Source organism: Crocuta crocuta, unplaced genomic scaffold (assembly GCF_008692635.1).
Source record: "Crocuta crocuta isolate KB4526 unplaced genomic scaffold, BGI_CrCroc_1.0 scaffold334, whole genome shotgun sequence".
Taxonomy (NCBI): domain Eukaryota; kingdom Metazoa; phylum Chordata; class Mammalia; order Carnivora; family Hyaenidae; genus Crocuta; species Crocuta crocuta.
Window position 1 is genome coordinate 1680302 of NW_027533260.1, and position 22543 is coordinate 1702844.

At 55.3% G+C, this 22543-nt stretch overlaps 1 protein-coding gene across 1 annotated transcript in view; it reads right to left on the reverse strand.

Moving 5' to 3' along the window:
* MYH14 (myosin heavy chain 14) overlaps positions 1-22543 on the reverse strand; it is an 83107-nt gene that overhangs the window by 26349 nt on the left and 34215 nt on the right. The window contains exons 15-29 of the mRNA XM_077747138.1: positions 21153-21267; positions 19858-20014; positions 19416-19589; positions 18488-18661; positions 16161-16275; positions 12242-12429; positions 10673-10794; positions 9196-9265; positions 8916-9076; positions 7622-7730; positions 6788-6919; positions 5386-5592; positions 3111-3248; positions 1379-1502; positions 647-818 (exon numbers count right to left, since the gene is read on the reverse strand). Of these exons, the coding sequence (XP_077603264.1) occupies positions 647-818; positions 1379-1502; positions 3111-3248; positions 5386-5592; positions 6788-6919; positions 7622-7730; positions 8916-9076; positions 9196-9265; positions 10673-10794; positions 12242-12429; positions 16161-16275; positions 18488-18661; positions 19416-19589; positions 19858-20014; positions 21153-21267 (2158 nt within the window). The remainder of the gene's footprint in view (positions 1-646; positions 819-1378; positions 1503-3110; positions 3249-5385; positions 5593-6787; positions 6920-7621; positions 7731-8915; positions 9077-9195; positions 9266-10672; positions 10795-12241; positions 12430-16160; positions 16276-18487; positions 18662-19415; positions 19590-19857; positions 20015-21152; positions 21268-22543) is intronic.

A 22543-nucleotide genomic window follows, 5' to 3' on the forward strand; every position in this document is an offset into this window, starting at 1 on the left:
GGGGGGTGGGGGGGCAGAGAATCCCAAGCAGGCTCCAAGTGTAGGTGCAGAGCCCCACACGGGGCTTGAACCGACCTGAGTGGAAATCAAGAGTCTGACACTTAACGGACTCAGGCACCCAGGCACCTCCTGTAGTCTCCCCCATTTTACAAATTGAGAAACCGAGGCTAGGGAGGCGACGGCCCAGGGATGAGGTCACGGTGGCAGAAATGGGTGGGGCCAGAGCTTGAACCCCGAAGCCAGACAAGGGTGAGCGTTCTTAACCACGCACACCACCTCCTACCCACTGATTGTAAGCCACACGTCTTGGCCACATTTTAACATCTCTGACACGGAGCTGCACCGAAAATCAAGGACTCTTAGACGGCATGAAGCACAGCGGGTAAAAGGCGTTCGCAATCCTGAGCACCATGGGGCACACAGTAGGTGCTCCTTAATTGCGAATGCCTGTAATTCTCCCAATACGATTCCTCTCACAGCCACAGAGTTGGTCACATCACAGCTGATCCCGTTTCGCACCCGGATCAGTTACTAGCCACGCGGAGCCCCGGGCGGCCTTCTCCTTAACCCTCGCCAGGTCCAGTTTACAGGAGGGGACGCTGAGTCTCCGGGTGCCCCGCGCGTCCCCGCCCCCCGCCCCCCGCACCTGGCCAGGGCGGCGTGCAGCTCCTCTTCCTTGCGGCCCAGCTGGGCCCGCAGCTCCTCGGAGCGCTGCTGCTGCTCGGCGATCTGCTCCTGCAGCTCCGAGCTCTCGCCGTCCAGCCGCCGCTTCAGCTTCTCCAGCTCCTGGCGGCCCTTCTCCTCCTTCCGCAGGCGGTCTGGGGGCAGGAGTGCACGCCATGCGCCGGGGCTCCAGGCCCCGAGCCTGTAGCGCCGTCCCCCCGCATGGACAGGAGGCGGGGGGCCAAGCTGTGGCTCGCCATCTCCCTTCCCACCCCCTCCTTCTCGCTCCCCCGACCGTGGGCCGGACCCCCGGTGCCTTCCTCTCCTCCTCACCCCCGGGGACAGCCCTGCTCCTGCCCAGTGCCTGTCTCTGCCCTGTCCGCCCCTCTGCCCCTGCAGCCTCCCCTCCCGCCGCGCTCTCTCCCTTCCGCTTCGGGGTGTGAGTCCGCAGCACGCGGCAGAGACACAAGTGTGTCTGAAACAGGCGGCCGGTCAGAGAGAGTGACCGAGACACAGGAGAGAGCAAGAGAACTGCCATCGAGGGGGACAGAAATAACCTTAGAGCTGGGAAGGCACCCGATCTGTCTCGAACCTTCTTTCCTGACCCCCGTTTAGCAGACTGGACCGCGGAGGCTCCTTAGCGCACGAGGTTCACCCAACGTTCCCGCCCCACCTCCGACGCCAAGCGCGCACAGGCCCGCGGGGCGGCGCTCACCCTCCATGTCCGCAATCGTGGCCTCGTATTTGAGTCGAAGCTTATTGAGGCTCTTGATCTTCTCCTCCTCCTCGGCCGCCTGCGAGGAGAACTCGGCCAGGCGCTCTTCCAGCAACTTCCGCTCCTGCAGGAAGGTGGGGGGCAGCCAGGGGAGGGGAGGCGGTCAGAACAGCCCTGGCTCGGTGCAACACTCATCTGCCCCCTTCCCTAGCCTTTTGCCCCCAAACCCTTCCCTCCTCTCCCATTCTCTTGGGTCTGCAGCCCCGCCCTGGTTCACACCTAGCACCTACGAGGTAGATTCCATTATTCCAAGTACCCCACCCAGTCACTGTCCCGCCACCCGACTCGCGGGCCCTGAGGCTCCTTCCCATTCGTCTGCGACTGTAAACAACACTGCAGCGAACATCTTTGCACGGAGGTGCTCTCCCGTGACTGCTGGGCCCACACGCTCAGAGTATGGTTTGTGGGTCAGCGGCAGCATCCACGAATGGGAGCTTTCTGGAAATGCTGCATGTCAGGCTGCACCCCAGACCCACTGGGTCAGAAGCTGCATTTTGACAAGCTTTCCAAAGGATTCCTGCCCACGTTAGCATTTGAGAAGTACTGGCCTGGAGCAGTACTTTTCAAACCGACTGGTTCTGGAAACCAATGCAGTGTGCTGGCACTATCCTTAAAAAGAAGGAAATAGAGTGGAATAGAAGAGCTGTTGCACCAAAGGGCCGTTCCAGAAAACCCGTGCGTCCTTGACCTCTCATCTCAGGCATCATCGGGGGAGCCTTCCCTGACTACCCCTAGAAGAGGTGAGGATCTGCCTCCTTCATAGTCTTGTTTCTTAACAGTTTTTTTTAATGTTTATTTATTTTAGAGAGAGAGAACAAGCAGGGGAGGAGTAGAGAGAGAGAGTGAGAGACGATCTGAAGAGGGCTCTGTGCTAGAACTCATGAACCATGGGATCATGACCTGAGCCGAAGTCAGACGCTTAACAGAGTGAGCCACCCGGGCACCCCTGACAGTTTATAACTGTGCACAGTATGTGATTATATATATTTCCTGTGGTGACTCATCTAGATTCCCTTTCCCCCATCCCACTGTGAGGACATAAAGGGTCTTCTAGTTTGTTCAGTGCCATTGCCATAACCCGTGTGCCTAGCCTAGTCCTCTCTGTCACAGGTTAAATGTGGCGGCAGATTCCTTGCCACGTCCCCACCCAGGGACAGAGTCTAATTTCAAACGCAATTTGGGCTGAGCCTGTGAGTGCTTTAAGCTCAGCACTCTGCAAACCACAGTGTGCAGGTCAAATCTGGCCCACTACCTATTTTTATAAATAAAGTTTTATTGGGACACAGTCGCACTTGTTGGACTATGCACGATCTGGGGCTGTTTTCATGCAGCAACAGCAGAAATAAGTGCTTGTGGCAGAAACACTGAGGCCTGCAGAGCCTGAAAGAGTTGCTCTCTGGCCTTTTACAGAAAATGTTTGCCCACCCAACCTACCCACAGCAGGAGGGGATGGAATGAAATGGTGCTTGCCTTCGGCCACGTGGCTTTGGGGTGTCTTACGCTCTATCATGAATAGCTAATGACACACAGTAGTTGCTCAATAAATACCCGCTTGGGTGTAGGTGTGAAGAGAAACGGTCAAAGGGAGACATGGCTGAGGCTGAGAGCCGGAGACGCCTAGAGACACCTAGATGAAGGTGCCTCTGGCCCCTGGGGGCTCACAGGACACTACCTTGCTCAGCTTGGCATTCTGATCTTCTAAGAGGACCAGGTCTTCCTCGAATTTCTTCAGCTTCGCCTCCGTGGTCACCTTCTCTAGCTGCAGCTTCTGTCGCGCCCCCTCCTCTGCCTCGAGGTGGTTTTCCAGCTCCTGGAGAGGGGAGGGGAGGAGATGAGGACCCAGGGGTCAGGGTGTGAGGTGAAAGCTAGAGTGGAGGGGACGGTCCCAAGCCCCTAGGGCTTGTGGCTCAGACAGGCCCATACTCTGGGAGAGGCCGGGAAGGATCAAGCCTTTACTGGTTCCCGTTTCATTCATTAGCCCTGAGCCTTCACTGAGTACCCGGTGTGCATCAAGCACCCTGCTAGGCACCGAGGGTAGATAAGAAATCTTTGTCCTTACGGAAATCACATTCTTTTTTTTTTTTTTTAGTTTATTTATTTATTCAGAGAGGGAAAGAGAGGAGAGAATCCCAAATGGGCTTCGAGCTGCCAGGGCACAGCCTGATGCGGGGCTCGAACTCACAAAGCACGAGATCATGACCAGAGCAGAACTGAGAGTCAGACGCTTAACAGATCAAGCTGCCCAGGCGCCCCTGGAAATTACGTTCTTGTATGTGCATGAAGAGTATAAACCATAAACATTATACATATATCCTAGAGATGGGCACTGTCCCCTGTGGCACCAACCAGGCACATGTGGCAACATGTGGTGTGAGACCGGAAATTAAGGTTATGCGACAGCATGGATGGACGTTAAGGGCATTACATTAAGTAAGGTAAGTCAGATACAAGACAAATAACCATATGACCTCACTCACATGTGGAATCTAAAAAACGAAAACAAAAACTGAGCTCACAGATACACAGAATAGGTGAGGAGTCGCTGGGGGCGGAGTCTTGGGGGGAAGGGCCGATGAAGGGGGTCAAAAGGTACAAACTTCTAGATATAGAAGTAAAGAAGTTCTAGGGACGTAACGTACAGCATGACTAGTTCATGACACTGTATTGTATGTTTGTGAGTTGCTAAGATAGTAGATCTTTTCTTTAAATGTTTATTTTTGAGAGAAAGCGTAAACAGGGGAGGAGCAGAGAGAGAGACAGAGGATCTTTGCTGTCAGCCCAGAGCCCGATGCGGGGCTCGAGCTCACAAACCGTGAGATCACGACCTGAGCTGAAGTCGGATGCTTAACCAACTGAGCCACCCAGGCGCCCCTAAGATAGTAGATCTTAAAAGTTCTCATCACTAGATAAAATTTTTTTTTGTTACTATGTAAGGTGCTGGGTGTTAACTAGATGCTGTCACTTTGCAGCAGACACAAATACTGAATCATCACGTTGAACACGTGAAGCTGATATTGTACTACCTCCAGCTTTTATAAAAGTTCAGGATATGGGCGGCCTGGCTGTCTGGGATTGGGAGGACTCAGGATGGCCTAGCCACACGCCCTCCACCTACCCACCGTGCCCTGGCCACATAACCCTCCGTATCACGGGGACCGGCCACAGCACCCGCCTGGTGGATGACAGTCGCCTGCCAGCCCTGGAAGTATTCAAACCAACCCAGCACCTGTCCGGGTAGGATCCAGGGGTCACCTCAGCCCCTCGTTACTACAAAGCCTGCCTCCCACGCCTGTGGCCTCTGCATTCTACTCCTGAGTACAGATCCTGTGTGGCTCTCGGGGGCGTGGCATCTGCCTCCCTCGGGCTGTATTTGAGTAACAAAGTGCTGTCTTCTGCGTCTCCACTATGACTGAGGAACTGACTTCTCCACCTTATTTAAATGTGACTTCATTTAAATTTAAAACCAGACGCTCAATGAATCACTGGGGGAAAATTGTTAAGTAGGGAATAACTTGGGCACCTCAATCTACTTTCTCAAATGGAGAAGTCCTAAAACATAAAGGCAGGTGAAGTACTGCCAGTGAAAGTTTAGCGCCTGAATTCGGATGTACCGCAAGTATGAAACACACCCTGGATTCTGAAGGGGAACCGTGAGAGGGCAGCCAGACTGGGAATGCAGCAGCGCAGAGACAAACGGAGCCAGGGGACGGACACAGAAGGAGTACAAAGGATAGCGCCTGGATCCAGCCATGCCTGAAGCTTACACATTCTGAAGTCGCCCATTATTTGAACCAAGAAAAAAACAAAAAACAGAGAATGTTTTTTGCTTAAGCCACTTTGAGTTGACGTTTCTGCAAATTCATGGCCCAAAGAGACAGAGGTCTGCACAAGCCAAGGTTGCCAGGGGAGACAGATGGGCGCGGGGAGGGGCGGCCTGGGGGCCAGACCTGTATGTGCTGCTGCAGTCTCTTCTTCTCGGTTTGCAGCTGGCGGCTGCACTCCTCCTCCTCCCCCACGCGGGCCTCCAGCTCCGACACCACCAGCTCCAGCTCCTGCTTGCGGGCCGCCAGCCGCCCGCGGGTCTCCTCGGCCTCCGCGCACAGCTCTGCCTCCGCCCGCAGTTGCTCTGCCAGGCGGCTGCGCTCCTCTTCCAGCTGCGGACAGGGTGGGGGTCAGCGCTCGGCAGGCACGGCTCCTAGGACGGTCTCAGAGGAGCGCCGCGTCCCTCCTGCCTCCTGATTTGCTTTGTTCTTTTTTTAAAATTTATTTGGGGCGCCTGGGTGGCTCAGTCAGTTAAGTGTCCGACTTCCGCTCAGGTCATGATCTCACGGTTCGGGGGTTCGAGCCCCGCGTCGGGCTCTGTGCTGACAGCCAGCTCAGACCCTGGAGCCTTTTTAAAATTCTCTATCTCTCTCTCTCTCTGCCCCTCCCCTGCTCGCGCTGTCTCTCTCTCTCTCTCCCTCTCGAGGGGGAGAGGCAGACAAAGGGAGAGGGAGGATCCCAAGCAGGCTTTGCGCTGTCAGCGTAGAGCCTGATGTGGGGCTCAAACTCATGAACCGTGAGATCATGACCTGAGCCAAAACCAAGAATTAGATGCTTAATCAATTGAGCCACCCAGGCGTCCCTGCTTTGCTCTTTGAGTCCTGGAGGGCGTTCCCCCACGTCCCTATCTCGGGATGGCCTCCATCCCCCTGGTCACCCCCTGGGTGCTGCCCTCTCCCTCACCTCCCTTCACCTTCTCACAGCCCATCAGTCCCCAGCCCTGTCCCCACGGTCCCCGGACTCTCTCTGCCCTGTCCCCTCCTCCCTGGCCCCACGGCCCCACAAGCGTAGGCCTTACTTATCCTCTCCCAGTGGACTCTCTTCCCAGCCTCCTTCCCAGCCTCCCTGCCTCCAGTCTCTCCCTCCCCAGTCCACCCTCCAAATAGTCCCAGAGAGGCCTTTCTATCATCTCACGTTTCATTTAACTCCTACACCTAGACATTTAACCAAAGGAAATAATTCAGAAAAAGCAAACAGAAAAACGCCCAAGAAGGGGTTTGCTTCATCATTTCAAAGAAGACACCAGAAAAACCGGAAACCATGAAAAGTTGGCCACCTGCATACCCTAGCCCTGCCTCAAGGCCAGCCCACTGCCCTGCCCCTTCGCTGGAGCCAAGCCCCCTGAGTATCCGGGCTCGCAGGAACCAGTCCCCCACCCAATACCCCGGCTGCACCCCAGGGCCCTGCGGCCTGCACATCATGGCCCAACAGCATCCCACGGGTTTTCCTTCAGCTCTGCCCCACAGCCCCGCCCCCACGCCCTGGCCCCACCCGCGGCCCCGCCCACACCGCGGCCCCGCCCCTTACCTGTGCCAGGCGGCCCTGGAGCTCGCCCACCTCGCGGGCACTCTGCTGCTGCAGCTCCTGCACCTTCTGGAGCTCCTGGGCCCGCGCCTGCAGCACCTCATCCTGCCGCGTCACCTGCAGCAGCGGCTTCACCTGGGGGGAGGGAGGGGAGAGGAAGGGGAATGGATGCTCCATGCCTGGGTTCCAGGGGCGGCGCTGCCACCCACCAGCCGTGTGGCCTCAGGCAGGCACAATAGTGTCCTCTGCTATCAGTCGGGCATGACAGGGTCTTTGGAATGCGTGAATGAGCTAACACTTGTGAAGAGCCTAGAACAGTCAGGGGCCCCGAGGTGAGCTGCGCTAAGTGGGTCCCTCCTTTGCTAAACCAAGCCTGGGGTACAGGACACATCGGGGTGCCGTTCGGAAGGTAGTGCAACGCTTCTCCAAGGGTGTCCCGAGTCCCAGGTCCAGGCTGAGAGATGCACCTGACGCTGTGTGATTCAGGGGGCAGGACAGGGGCCGCCCACACAGACAGCGGGGATGAAGGGTTCATAGAACCACCTGCCCCCTTGTTAGTGGGATCCACTCTGATCCTGCACCCCCCCTGCAACTCAGCCCTGGATCCAGCTGTTCCTGAAGCTGTCCTGAATCTTTTATCCACATTGGTTTGATTCAGATTTTTTTTTTTGTCACTTACAACCCAAAGAATCCTGGCTGACAAAGGTTGGGCTGATGGGTCCCATTTTACAGATACAGAAAGCAGAGGCCCAAACAAATAAAGCCACTTGCCCACGCAGGCTTGGCCCCAAGGTCCCGTCTCCTTGCTGCTCAGGCCACTTCCCCGGGCGCCCTCACCTTGATGAAGAGCCGCCACCACTGCCAGTGTCTCAGCTTGAGGTAAGCCGCGCAGTTCCGCTGCATGACCCTCAGGGCGCTCTGCTGCTGCTGCCGCTTCTGGAAAGCTCTGAGTGGGCAGACGGGCAAGTGGGGGAGTGAAGGCTCGGCCCCTCCAGGCCCGTCCGCTCAGCAAGAGAGCAAAGCTCCCTTCAGTTAGTCAACAAGTTATTATTTTTGTTAAAATTCACTTTGAGAGAGAGACAGCATGAGTGGGGGCGGGGCAGAGAGAGGGAGAGAGATCATAACCTGACCCGAAATCAAGAGTCGAATGCTTAACCGACTGAGCCACCCAGGCGTCCCAATTAGTCAGCCATTATGAAGTGTCTACTGTATGCAAGGCCTGTTCTGTTATTGGCAGATCTGTGTACAGTTTGTTGGCCCTTCTGCCCTCGACTCTCTCTGCTCTGTCCCCTCCCCTCTGTCCGCACAGCCCTACTTCAGGCCTCCTCTTCCCCCACCTGGACCCTTCCCCAACCTTCCAGCCTCCAATCTCTTGCCTCCAGTCCATCCCCAACATGCCTCTCGAGGGGTCTTTGGACACGCAGAGCTTACCCATCCCTTCCCGCCTCACAGCCCTCCCAGGGCTCCCCCGCATGCCTGGGCGGCCCCGCCCCTCAGCCTGGTGTCTGCAGAGTCCCTCACTGTGCCACCCTCCCTCTGGGCCTGGCAACTTCCCGCGTTCCTGAATCACGTCTGGCGCTCCTATCACTGGGCCTTTGCACAGGCTGTCGCTCCTGCCTGGAGCACCTTTCCCGTCCTCCCGCGCCTGGTGCTCATCCGGGGACCTGGGGGCGTCCTGGTGTACAGTGGGGTCCGCACCCTCCACTTGTCCCACCCCCATCAAAGCGCGTCCCCCTCCAGACCGGGCTGCTCTGTGCCCTGATATGTCTCCCCGCTCCAGACTGGGGTCCCTCGAGGCACTGGCCGGTAGGGTGACCACCGGGACCCCGTTTGCCCGGGGCTTTCTTTGGTTTTGTGCTGAAAATCACGCATCCTGGGGAACCTCAGTCTCGGGCAACGCAGGACGGCCGGTCACCCCACTCCAAGCACATGTCTTCTCCGGGTCCCGGGCACCGCTCCGCACTGCACCCGGCCTGTCGGGGGCCCTCAGGGACTACAGAACCGAGAAGCCCGGGCGTCCGGCGGCTCCGTCCTTTTTTACGTCTCAGCCCTTCTGCCCTATCCGGGGCCCCGACACCGGGAGCCACCTGGTCAACCCCTCCCCGCCCCCGGAGATGGCGCGGCGCCCTACCTGCGCGCTAGGTAACCCCGGGCGGCTGCCTGGAAGGACACGATGATGTCTGTGACCTTCAGGTCGCGTTCCTCTTCCAGCTGGGCCAGGACCCCTGCCCGGAAGAAGATCTTGCTCTGTCCCACACGGTAGAGGTTGGGGTCCAGTTCTAGGGCCTGGATCTGTGAGGGGTGACGAAGAGGAGGGGCGATGGGGGGAGGGCCCGGGCCCCTCTTGCACCACCCGGGACCCTGCACGTGCGCACATCCACACCTGCACCCCCGGGCGACGCCGGACTCACCATCTTCTCGCAGGCCTGTTTCCCATCCATAAAGCCCTTGGGGATGGCATTGGGCGTCAGGATCTCGTACCTGCGGGGGGTGGGGAGGGGCGCGGGGGGGAGTTACAGCCAGGTGTCCCTGAACTCCCGCCATGGCCTGGGGCTGGGCTCTGAGGGACCAACAGCCCAACAGCGACAGCAACAGAAACAGTCAGGAAAGCCATTCTTCCGGTGAAGAGCGTTAATACCGCCACCCACGGCACTGGCAGTGAGAGCGCCACCTGGTGGACACTCGCCACGCTCTGATTGGGAGGGCGCCCTGAGGAACTGGGTTTTTAATTGTACTTAACTTTAAATGAAATTTAAATTTAAAAACTGAAGCAGTGTAGGGGTGCCTGGGGGGCTCAGTTGGTTGAGTGTCTGACTCTAGGTTTTGGCTCAGGTCACGATCTCATGGTCCGTGAGATCCTGCTCCATCCTGGGCTCTGTGCTGACAGCGTGGAACCTGCTTGGGATTCTCTCTCTTCCTCTCTCTGGCCCTCTCCTGTTTGCACGCGCGCTCTCTCTCAATATAAATAAGGAAAATTAAAAAAAAAAAAACTGAAGCAGTGTAAAATATTTTTCTGTTAAACACAACTTCATTGTTTTGATAGGACATTTCACGGAGTCCAAACTGAGTCTGAACTGAGATGTGCTGTCGGCTAAGGCACCCCCTGCCCCCCGCATTTCAATGCCTTGGTAGAAAAAAAGAATGCACAATATCTCAGTACTACGTTTTTATATTGATTCATGTTAAAGTTATCTAGTATCTTAGATGGAACTGGATTCAATAAAATATCTTGGTAACATTCATTTCACCTGTTTCCTTTTATTATTATAAATACGGCTACTAGATAATTTTAAATTGTATACAAGGCTCACGTTCTAGTTTTTGTAAGGGTGGCGTCGCTATATACAGCTTGTGCGAAGTGCAATTTATGTTATTATATTTACTGTATTACTTTTTTTTTCATTTGAGAGAGAGAGAGAGGGTGTGTGTGAGCTGGGGAGAGGGGTAGACAAGAGGCAGGGAGCGAGGGAGGCAAAGGGAATCTGAAGCAGGCTCCGCTGTCCACACAGAGCCGCACTCAGGGCTTGATCTCACCAACCCTGAGATCACGACCTGAGCAGAAACCAAGAGTCTGACGCGTAGCGGACAGAGCTACCCGGGCGCCCCTGTATTACTTGCTTCTTCTACTCCAATATTTTCTGATTTATCCTATTCTGTTGCATTTGTAAAGAAACGCAGATTGTCACAGGCCGATCCACCCCCACGTAAGATAACGCGCTATGCTCCCAGGGAGGGCACTGAGTGGGGGGGCCTGCTCTCCCATTCCGCGGAGGGGAAAGCTGAGAAGAGGAACCAAAGGAACCTGCCCGGGGTCCCTAGGCTCCGGTGGGGGGATCTGGGTGCAGACAGCTGGCCCCAAACCCGAGCCCCGCGCCCCCGCGCACTCACCGCTGCCTGAACTCCTGGAAGAGGATGCGGTTGGGGAAGCCCTGGCGGCAGATGCGGATGCCCTCCAGGACGCCGTTGCAGCGCAGCTGATCCAGCACCAGCCGAGGCTCCAGCTTCCCGGCCTGCACAGAGCGGGAACGGACACGCGGGGTCGGCGGCGGCCGCACGGGGGCGCCCTTCGCCAGCCCCGTGGCCGTCGGGGTGGGAGTGGGGGTGCGGGAACCCGGGGCCCGCCCGAAAACGGCTGGCGGTTTCACATGGTGTGTACACACACTGCTACTTGCTGCCAGGTTCCGGGAGCGCACCCTCATACCACTGAGCACACCCAGCACCCGCTTAGACTCGAAGCGCCATTCGCTAAAAAGAACCAGGGTGAATCTGTGTACTATGTATTTCGTCAAATATAAGCCACTGTCAAGTGCAAAACACACTATTGCTACCAAAAAAGAAAAACTCCCATCAATTAACCTCTGACAGGCTATTGACTGTAAGCCACATCCCCAATTTCAGAGAGGCTAAAGTGTGACAGATAAACGGGTCTTAGATTAGATAAAATACGGTATTTGCAGACAGGAGACATAAACACGCGCGCACACCCCTCCACCCACCTAGTAACTACAGTTCCTAGTTTCTGAGGACAGGACCTCATTTTGTGGGTTTTTTTAAGTTTATTTATTTTGATAGAGAGAGAGAGCAAGCAGGAAAGGGGTAGAGAGGGTGAGGGAGAATCCCAAGCAGGCTCTGCACTGTCAGTGTAGAGCTGGATGTGGGGCTTGAACCCACAAACCGTGAGATCATGACCTGAGCTTAAGTCAGACGCTTAACCGACTGAGCCCCCCGGGCACCCCCGGTTTTCTGTTCTGTTTCAACTCATGTTGCCCCTTCTCTGATTTTCCTAACAAGAAAACTTTTGGTGGCCTGGAGCCAGGCATGGTCGCCTCACACCTCCATGACCGCCTCCTCCAGGAAGGCTTCCCTGACTTCACCTTCACCTAGGTGACACTTACTACCCCTCCAAATTCAACCAGCCATTCACCATGAGTGGCTAGTTGAGTGTCTGAGCTCCCCGTTAAATCATGAGAATAGGGGGTTGCCTGCACTTTTCCTCTCTCCAGTATCCCCGACACCTGGCACTTAGTAGGTGCTGTATAAAATTTAAGTCCTGGGGGCACCTGGGTGGCTCAGTCGGTTAGGCATCCAACTTCGGCTCAGGTCATGATCTCACAGTTCGTGGGTTCGAGCCCCGCGTTGTGCTGACAGCCAGCTCAGAGCCTGGAGCCTGCTTCAGATTCTGTGTCTCCCTTTCTCTCTGACCCTCCCCTGCTCACGCTGTCTCTCTCTTTCTCTCAGAAATAAATAAAACATTAAAAACATTTTTTAAGAAAATTTAAGTCCTGTTAATGAATGAATTTCCCCAACAGACCACTGAGCCTGGGAGGGAAAGGAATTTCCTCAAGGTCACACACCCAGTCGGAGGTGAGCCTGGGACCAGACATGGCTCCGGCCAAGTCCAGTGGCCAAGGCCTCTACCCACTGCCAGCGCTGCTCTCCCCCAGGCCAGTCACTCACCCTCTTCTCATGGTTGGGGATGATACAGCGGACGAAGCTGGGGTTGGTGTTGCTGAGCGTGGCCATGAGGCGGCTCAGGGACTCCTTGTAGAGCTGTCCCACTGTCCGGAACATGCCCCGGCGGGGGCGGCCGCCGGGGGGGCCATCCCCAAGGCTGTTCACCTGCTCCAGCCCCACGATGCCCTCCACTACGGGAAGAGGAAACATGTAGAGAAAGAAGGGGGTCAGGAGTCAGTTTTAGGTGGACTGTTTTAAGTCAAAGTTCAAGGATCTTGTCATTGATAGGAACTGGCACTTTACATATGAAACACCAGTAAGGTGGGTATTTTCAGTCCCACTGGATTGATGTGTAAACTCAGAAAGTAGGCTCAGAAAAGTGGAAGTCTGTGCCTAAGGCCACACAGCGTAGAAAGTGCAGATCTAGGATTCGAACCCAGGCCGTGAGAGTCCACTGGGAACCTGGCCTCTGACCTCTCTTTGTCTCGAGGAATGATCTCCACTGTTCCTTATTGTAATGCCAACAGCATCTGCTTACTTGGCACTTACTGTCTGCCAGGCAGCACGCGAAGTGCTTTACATACGCCTGCTCACTGCTCATCCATAAGCCTGTAAGAATCGCTCCCATTTTACAGCTGAGGAAACCAAGGCACAGAGAGGGAAACAGAGAGCGCACACAGCACGGTTGTGGTTTTAGGAACTTAAAACCGTGTCCCAGTAATATTGTAATAAAGCCTGGCTTTTATGTGCAACATTAAAAAGAAGACAGACAGCCTCCACGTGAACCGTTTTCCCAAAAAGGCCGGATTTCAGGTGACTATTTTCTCTATTGTCATCTGATGGTGTCACTGCAGCTAGTGAGAAATCCCCACTCCTTGAATTCTGTGGGTTTTCTTAATGTTGATTTTTATTTTTGAGAGAGGGAGAGAGTGAGCGAGAGATAGGGAGCGTAAGTGGGGCAGGGGCGGAGAGAGAAGGAGACCCAGGGTCCGAAGCAGGCTCCAGGCTCCCAGCCGTCAGCACAGAGCCCGATGCAGGGTTCGAACCCAGGGACCATGAGATCATAACCTGAGCCGAAGTCGGACGCTTAACCGACTGAGCCACCCAGGTGCCCCTCGAATTCTGGTTGAAATCATGCCAGCTTTCTCGGGGCCCCGCAGCCAGACGACTCTGATGTCCCACAGTCCTCGGTAATGTGAGTCGTCGGGGGACAACCAGACACTCTTCACTCAGGGCAGGGCCTGGTGCACACTGGGGAAGCCCACCTGTGGCCTTTCCCTCCCCAGGTTCAATGTTGCCTCTCACCGCCATTCTCCCAGCTGTTATCAAAATGGTAATTACATTCTTACAGAGGAGAGCAGAGGCCCTGGGAGGACTTGGGTTCAAATCCCAACTCTGGCCTTTACTGGCTGCGTGACCTCAGGCAGGTATCTTAACCTCTCTGTGCTTCAAGTTCCTCATCTGTATGATGGGGATAATAGCACTAACACCTGCCTCGTTCGTTGGGTTGTTTGGAGGATCTTTTTTTTTTTTTAAGTTTGTTTATTAATTCTGAGAGAGAGACAGTGTGAGCAGGGGAGAGGGAGAGGTGGGGGGAGAGATAGAGAGAGAGAGAGAGAATCCCAGGCAGGCTCCACACTGTCAGCACAGAGCCTGACATGGGGCTTGAACTCACGAAACTATGAGATCACGACCTGAGCCAAAATCAAGAGTAAGACACTTAACCTACTGAGCCACCCAGGCGCCCTGTTCGGAGGATTCTAGGTGTTAGTCATTGTAAATGGGCTCTGCACAGCGCGGGGCGCATAGTAGGTACTCAGTAAATGCCAGCTGGTATTACCACGTCGGCTTGTACTTTTACATGCGGTTTAACTAGAAGGTGCTGTGTGGCTACAAAGAGTCTGGAAACTGCTGAGGGAGGCGACAGGGAAGGAGAAGGGCGAGTCCTCCGCACGGAGAAGAGGGGACAGATGTTCAAAGTCAGGTCCAACAGGCCCGCCCTCCTCATCCGGCAAATCTCACCCGTCGATGCACAGCAACACCCACCCCCTGACGGAGAAATGGCAGAGCTGCGCCTCCCTGAAGATCCTGGAGGCGACGGTGGGAAGGAGCCAAGGAAAGAGAATTGCTGGAAGCCCCCGTGTTCTAGGGGGTGAGGAGAGATGAGGGGAGAGAGGCAGAGAGATGGGGGGTGGGAGATGCAGTGGGAATAGCAAGAGAAGGGAAGAGGGAGAGAAGGTGGCAAGAAAAAAAGAGGAGAGCGTTATTAGTCAAGAGCACAAGGCAAAGCAGGAGGGAAAAACTTGAATGTTAGCCATGAACTTTAAAGCTAGGGGGCCTGTCTGTTCACCTTTGTGTCTACGCACTGAGGGCATCAAAGCTGACTGGATAACTGTTCTTTGAGCATTTAATGCCAAGGGGATAAAAAATCTCTCTCCCTAGAGGTTAAATCTGTATCTGTTTTATTGGGCATCCCTTTTCGTCCTGGCTGCCAGGAAGCTCAAGGCTTAACTGAATGCTCCTTCCCAGCTTGTTGCATTGGTTTCTTGGAGGTTAGAGCTTTTCCCCTGGGCTCCCAGGATGCTGGGTACCCAACTCTGGGCTCAGGGCAGCTGTTGTAGAGATTGATGCACAAATGCCCCAGTTCCCTGTCCCTCCCTGTGACCTGCAGCTCCTTGAATCCGGGCTGCTCTGACTTGCTTTGTTCAGGAGAACTGTGGAGGAAGGAACGCTGTGCCAGGTTTGAGACAAGGACGCAGCTTCCGCCTCTCTCTCGGAACCCCTGGAGGGCCAGGCTCATGAGAGATGGGGTATGTGAGGGATCACAGTGGGTGGGGGTGGGCAGGGGTGGGGCAGAGGTGNGTGGTGGGTGGAGATTTTCAGTCTGAGGAGATGATTCCCATCGCAGAATCTGGTTCTGTTTTAGAACATCAAACACTGCTTTCCAATCTCTCTCGTACAAACCGCAGAAGACACAAACCTCAAATCCCTCTGTCTAAAATCAGCTCATAACATCGGGCACCTCACGCCCTTTTGGTTTTGTGAGTCCGTGTGGGAACCACTCATCTTATTTTGTTCTCTTGTCTAATCGCGTGGGCCAGCAATTACAGCTTCGCTTTTCATTTCAATAAAAGGCCAAGGCAAACGGACAGACTCTGGAAGCCTCGAATCGGGGGAAAAAAATCAGGATGCTGGTTTTGTGGATGGTTAAAATCCTTTCTCCTCTAAGGATGGGGAGTGGCAGACAAGGCTTGGAAAGGTACGCGGACTCGTACACTTTCTGCCTGTGCCTCCCAGAAGCATCATTCCCGAAAGGATGATGGCCAAACCGACATGCACCAGGAAAGCTCTGCAAAAACTACGCCTCGGTCCATTGTTCCTTTCTTCTTCCCTGGGGCCCTGAAGGGAAGTTCGTGAGAGCGAAGAAAACAAAGCCTAAAAGGTGACTAATTTCTAAAACACCCCCCTGGTGAGTTTTCTTGTGATTACTTAGTTTTCAGTCAAATTGCTTGAATTTTTTTTTTTTTTTCAGGGATCACACGCCATCTACAACGCATAGCTTTCCTCCTTTACGATACTCATATGGTAATTTTTTTTCCCAGTCTGATCGCGTAGGCTAATATCGCCAAACCCGCGTTTCAGAGCAGCGGCGACCGCGGGCACCCTCGTCTGTCTGGTTAAGGACAGTTTTATCACTGAGCATGAGGCTGGCTTGAGACAGCAGTCGACCAATCATTCAATCAACGAGTCACCAATTGGAAACGCTACCGTCAGACCGTCTGTCGGGCCTGCGCCACTTCTGCGTCTCAGCAGACAACTCACGTTCGGAGCGTGGCCTCTAGAACAAAGGTGTGCACCCTGTGGGCTGGGAACAGGGACGCGCCGAGCTCCAGGGACAGGGCCTGGGGAAGCTGGTCCTCACCATCTTTCCAGATCTCCGCAGTCAGCCGGTCTGTGCTCTGGTGAAGCAGGGCTGCGACGCTGTCATTCAGCGGGTCCATGTTTTTCATCAGCCACTCATTGGCCTTGTAGTCGACCTGGACGAAGTCAGGCAGAGGAAGGTGGTGAGCCTGCGGGTTCACCAGCTCTCCTAGTTGCCCAAGGAACCGCCCAGAAGCTCCAAGACCTCCAGCCCCAGGGCTCACCACGGACGGGAGCACGTCACTGCCACCTGGTGTCTGTGCCCGGAACTGCACCCTCCACCCGCAAGGCCCCTCTCCCTTCACTCCCTTATCTGTTGTCTGCCCCAGCTCTGGGACCTGGTCCCGCCATCACTGCTTCCTTAACCGTTCTGTTCCAGCCACCCTGGCCTCCTCACTGCTCAAACGCGCAGCTTCGCTTCCACCGCACCGCTCACCCCTGCCACTCCCGCTGCCTGTGGCTCCTCACCGTGGATGTTCACACGGCTGGTGCCTTCTGACTATTCGGGGCTCTGCTTCGAGGCTCCCAGAGTCAAAGTCCTGACCTGCACGTGTGCCCCCTCCCCCCACAGCCAGTGGCTCCCCCACGGCCAGGGCTCAGGTCTGGCTGTTCCTCCCCACCTGACAGCCCTTCCCGGCCTTCACCCAGCCTTTGCTGGATGTTACTCCGCATTTATTTTTTTAATTTTTTGTTATACTTTAGAGGCAGAGAGAGCACGAACAGGAGACAGGGGGAGAGAGAGAGAGAGAGAATCTTAATGTTTATTTATTTTTGAAAGAGAAAGAGAGACACAGCACGAGTGGGGGAGGGGCAGAGAGAGAAGGAGACACAAAATTCAAAGCAGGCTCCAGGCTCGGAGCTGTCAGCACAGAGCCCGACGCGGGGCTCAAACCCATGAAACATGAGATCATGACCTGAGCTGAAGTCAGATGCTTAACCGACTAAGCCACTCAAGCACACCTTAAATTTTTTGCTTTATTCTAGAGACAAAGAGAACACAAGTGGGCAGAAGGAGAGAGAGAGGGAGAGGAAGAGAGGGAGAGAGGGAGAGAGAGAGAGTCTTAAGCAGGCTCCACACTCAGCACAGAACCAGAACCAGACATGGGGCTCGATCCCATGACTCTGGGATCATGAGCTGAGCTGAAATCAAGAGTCAGATGCTCAACTGACTGAGCCCCCAGGCGCCCCCTGTTGCCCCTCATTTAGGCCAGGGACTGGCAAACTGCGGCGGGCAGGCAAACTGCGGCGGGCAGGCCAAATCCAGGCTGCGGCGTTTTTGCAGATAAAGCCTTGTTGGAATGCAGCCCTCATTTACATAACCACCCACGTGTTACCCATGCGTCCTGCGCGCCACGATGGCAGAACTGAGTGGCCATGGGAGAGACCGGCCCACGAAGCCGAAACTACTTACGGGAAATGTCCCGACCAAGCCTTACTCTCTCCTGTGACATCCCCCTGGGCCTCGACACCGCCCTAATCGGCCCCCCAACCAAAGTCCCTCCCCGCCTTATATCCTAACGGTCTGTATCTGTCTCTCGCCCAGACCAGGGACTTTGTGAGGACAGAGACTGTGCCCGCCTTGGGCCCCTGCTTTGCATGGCACAGGGCTGGGCACACACAAGGCACAGCTTTGCCGAGTGAGTGGATGAAATGAGCAGAATTCTCCTCTCAGTGAATTCGTATCCACCCCCTCCAAACCTACTGTAAATATCCCCTCCTTGAGGAAGCCTTTTTTTTTTTTTTAATTTTTTTTTTAATGTTTTATTTATTTTTAAGAGAGAGAGAGAGACAGCGTGAGCAGGGGACGGTCAGAGAGAGAGGGAGTCACAGACTGAAACAGGCTCCAGGCTCTGAGCTGGCAGTCAGCACAGAGCCCGACGCGGGGCACGAACACACGAACCGCGAGATCATGACCTAAGCGAAAGTCGGACGCTTAACCGACTAAGCCACCGAGGCGCCCCGAGGAAGCCTTTTTTTAAAAAAATGTTTGTTTTGTTTTTGAGATAGAGAGTGCGAGCGGGGGAAGGGGAGAGAGAGATGCAGACACAGAATAGGAAGCAGGCTCCAGGCTCTGAGCTGTCAGCACAGAGCCTGACACAGGGCTCGAACCCACGAACTGTGAGATCGTGACCTGAGCAGAAGTCGGACGCTTGGCCAACTGAGCTCCCTGGTGCCCCGAGGAAGCTTTTGCTGACTCTATCAGAGTCCTCAGTCCCCCCGGGGCCTTCCTGGCTCCTGCCGGTGTCTCGGCCCGGCGGACATGGGCGGCTCCTGCCCTCCCTGCCGTCTCCCGGGGCTGTGCCGGGGGTCCCTGCTCCCGCCCACTACCTTGCCCGCGTAGTGCAGGACGCTGAAGTCAGCCTGGTCCCGCAGGTTCCTCGGCCGCTGGAACTTGGGGTGGCCCCCCTGCTCCTGCGCCACCTTCTCGACGAAGGACTTGTCCGTGGCCTTCGGGAACCAGCACTCTTCGTCCAGCAGGGCCAGGAGTCCGGGGGGGTTAGCCTAGCCGCCAACGGGAGGGGGAGCGGACGTCAGGTCCCCATGTCCGGGACACCGGGCTGCTGTTAAACTGCCCTTGTGAGGGGCACGTGGACATACGGCCAGACGTGAGAGCCGTGGCCGCAGTTACCGCCTTGGTGGCAGGCACGGCCCGGTCATCCAGCGGCCGCGCATCTATGAGGCAGACNGTCCTGGGTATTTCTGCGGAACCCTAACCCAGAAGATCTCTAACGCTTGCTAAGGCTGCTGTAAAAACACATCTGCCCCCAGCCCCCCAACCTGAAGTTTAAATCAGGAAAAACACTTCCCGAATAAGCACATCTTTGTGCTCACAAGGATAAGCTTTAGTTCTGCGAACGAGGAGGCTACGTGCTATGTTTTGCTCCCGGCCAACCCGGCGGCCCCGTGTGGGGGAGGGGGGGAGGGCGCCGCAGAGGGCAGTCTGCGAGCAGCAGGCTCACACACGCGAGGGCCGAGGAAGGGCCTTCCCTGGCTGCTTACTTACTTTTTACATAGGTATTTCATCAAAGCATCACTTTTCTACAACATTTACGTTAGAAAATTATCTTAAAGCTAATTAAGCCGGGGGCACCTGGCTGGCTCACTCGGTGGAGGGCGCGACTCGTGATCTCAGGGTCGTGAGTTCGAGCCCCAGGCTGGGCATGGAGGCTACTCAAGTAAGACCCCTTAGGTGGGCTAAGTGCCCCCTGGGACGATGGCATGGGGACGGCGCAGCGAGGCCGGAACGTGCCCTTACGGGTCTCTCGATGAGGTCGATGCAGGGCTGCAGGTCGAGGCCGAAGTCGAGGAAGGTCCAGGGGATGCCCTCGCGCTGGTACTCCTCCTGCTCCAGGATGAACATCGTGTGGTTGAAGAGCTGCTGCAGCTTCTCGTTCGTGTAATTGATGCACAGCTGCTCGAAGGAGTTCAGCTGCGGAGGACAAGGGGCTAGTGAGAGAGGGGCCAGGGGTGGGGGGACAGGGATGGGGGGGCCAGNACAGGGATGGGGGACAGGAATGGGGGGGACAGGGATAGGGAAACAGGGATGGGGGACAGAGATGTGAGGGGGAAAAAGACTGGGGAGGATGGTCCAGGATGGGTGGAAAGACACCCAGAGAGAAGGGGACAGGGATGCAAAGATAGGGAAACAGGACGGAGTGACGGAGCCCTCCAGCCCCAGCCTGGCTCAAGGCGCAGACCTGGAAGATCTCGAAGCCGGCGATGTCCAGGATGCCCAGGAAGGAGGCGCCCTGGCGGGGACTGCGGTCCAGAGCACGATTGAGGCGCAGGACCAGCCAGCGGAAGAGGCGCTCGTAGGTGGCCTTGGCCAGGGCCTCCAGCGCAAAGTCAGCCTGTGGGGCAGGGCACATGTGAGGGCCGGCTCCCCCTCCCCCCACCTGGCACCCCCACCCGGCATAAGCCGCAGGGCCAGCAAGATGACAAGGATGTGGACGGGCCCCCTCGCAGCTCACCTAGAACGACATCAATGATGATGCCCGCCAGTAAGGAGCCCTACTATGCGCCAGGCACTGTATGAAGCACTTGAGGGCACATGAGTTCATCAATCCTACCCCCCTTCCCCTGAACCAATTTCGATGGCATCGTAATAGTTCAGAAGGTGGACTCTGGAGGCCAACAACCTGGGTTTGAATCCTGGCTCTGCTCCTTAAAAGCTGTGTGGCCTCAAGCATGTGAATAAACCTCTCCGTGCCTCAGTTTCTTCATCTGTAAAATGGTTCTAATGACAGTACCTCAGCTGAGATGGAAACTGGGTCAGTGGGACCCCAATCTCTGGCCTTCCTGTCCCTCTCTGTGTCTTCACCCTAGTACTCCATTTGAGTTCCAGCCTGGGGCCAGGCAGAGGCCTCTGCCCAAAAGCATCTGAAAACTTCTAACATGGGCTCACTTCTCCCCAGTCATCCCCCCACCCCCCTCGCTTGCCTGGACTATGACAGCAGCCTTCTCATGTGTCCCCGCTCCCACCCATGCCCCCTGGATCCACTTCTCCATACAGTAGACATGGGGATCTTCATAAAAGACAAACCGAATCAAGTCACTCCCTGGTTTAAACCCTCACTGGCCTGCTGCACTCTGAATAAAACTCACCTCCTTACTGTGGCCCCTGACACCCTTGGGGGCCGTCCCCTTCCTACCTCAGACTGCACCTTCTGCCTCCTTCTCCCCGGCTATCTAGCCTCACTGATATAGTCTCAATTCCAGCCCCAGGGCCTTTACACATACTGTTCCCTCTGCCTTGAACCTTCTAGGTCTCAACTTAAACATCATCTCCTCATAGAGGACTTCCCTAACTACCCAAACCCCCTCCTTCATAGAAGGCCTCACTGTGTATGCATCTTTTCTTTATGATGTTTCCTACTTCAGCCTGAGCTCCACAAAGGCATGCTCTTTGTTCCCAGTACTATTTTTATTCCCAGGACCAGAAGCAGAGCTGGTAACAATCTCAGCAAGAGTGCAAGAAAAACCAGCATAGGNTTCCTTGGTCTGCGCTTTCTGCACGTAGTCTCGGCCGACTTTGATGCGAGGGGTGAGCAGGGCGCGGGAGAAATCCGTCACCCCTAGTCCCAGGAGGCGGCAGAGCTTCTGTGCGGCTGAGGTGAGACGGACAGGCAGAAGGATCAGCCCCAGGAAGCGGCAGCGGCCGCTGAGCACAGTCAAGGGGCCCACCCTCTCCCACCAGAGGTGTTGAACGTCCTAAAGGTGTGTATGTTCCTCTGGCCCTACTATTCTCTCTCTGTCCTATGTTGTCCCCAACACAGGACAAATAATCCTGGAAGTGGGGCGCCTGGGTGGCTCAGTCGGTTAAGCAGCCGGCTCTTGATTTTGGTTCAGGTCATGATCTCTCGGTCATGAGTTCGAGCCCCGCATCGGGCTCTGTGCCGACAGCGGGGAGCCTGCTTGGGATTCTCTCTCTCTCCTCTCTCTCTCTCTGCCTCTGCTCCTCTCCCCTACTCGTTCACTCTCTCTAAAATAAAAAAGAGAATGAAGTGTTTTCAAGCTTCTGACACTTCCATAATGGGAAAACAGTTACTATAAACGCTAGGCTCCAGCAGGAAAGAGAAAGGAAAAGCAAACACCTAGAAGGAAAAACACCACATGTAAATAAATTGATTATTATTGAGAAGGGAGGTTATGAGCACTTACATTTCTCTCTCTCTCTTTTTTTTTTTTTTTTGGTGCAACTGCACTTTCTAATTTTCCTAGAGTGACTTTGCACTATATGGAAAGTATTTAAGAATTAAAGAAGTGGCTTGAAGAACAGCAGAGAACATGCACTGGGGCGCTACACTGGTCACAGCCATCGATGGTTCTATAGGGTTCTTTTTTAAAAAAATTTTTTTAACATTTATTTATTATTGAGAGACAGAGACAGAGAGTGAGCAGGGGAGAAACAGAGAGAGGGAGACACGGAATCTGAAGCAGGCTCCAGGCTCTGAGGTGTCAGCACAGAGCCCGACGTGGGGGTCGAACTCACAAACTACGAGATCACGACCTGAGCCAAAGCTGGACGCTTAACTGACTGAGCCACCTGGGTGCCCTATCTAGGGTTCTAAATCCTTTGCTGAGGGGGTGCCCGAGTAGGTCAGTCAGTTGAGCGGCCAAATTCAGCTCAAGGCATAATCTCACAGTTTGTGAGTTTGAGCCCCCCATCAGGCTCGCTGCTGTCAGCACGGAACCCGCTTCCATCCTTTGTCCCCCTTTTTCTCTGCTGCTCCCTCGCTCATGCTCTCTCTCAAAAATAAACAAAAACAAGTTGGGGCGCCTGTGTGGCTTAGTCGGTTAAGCATCCGACTTTCGCTTAGGTCATGATCTCGCGGTTCGTGGGTTTGGGCCCTGCATCGGGCTCTGTGCTGACTGCCAGCTCAG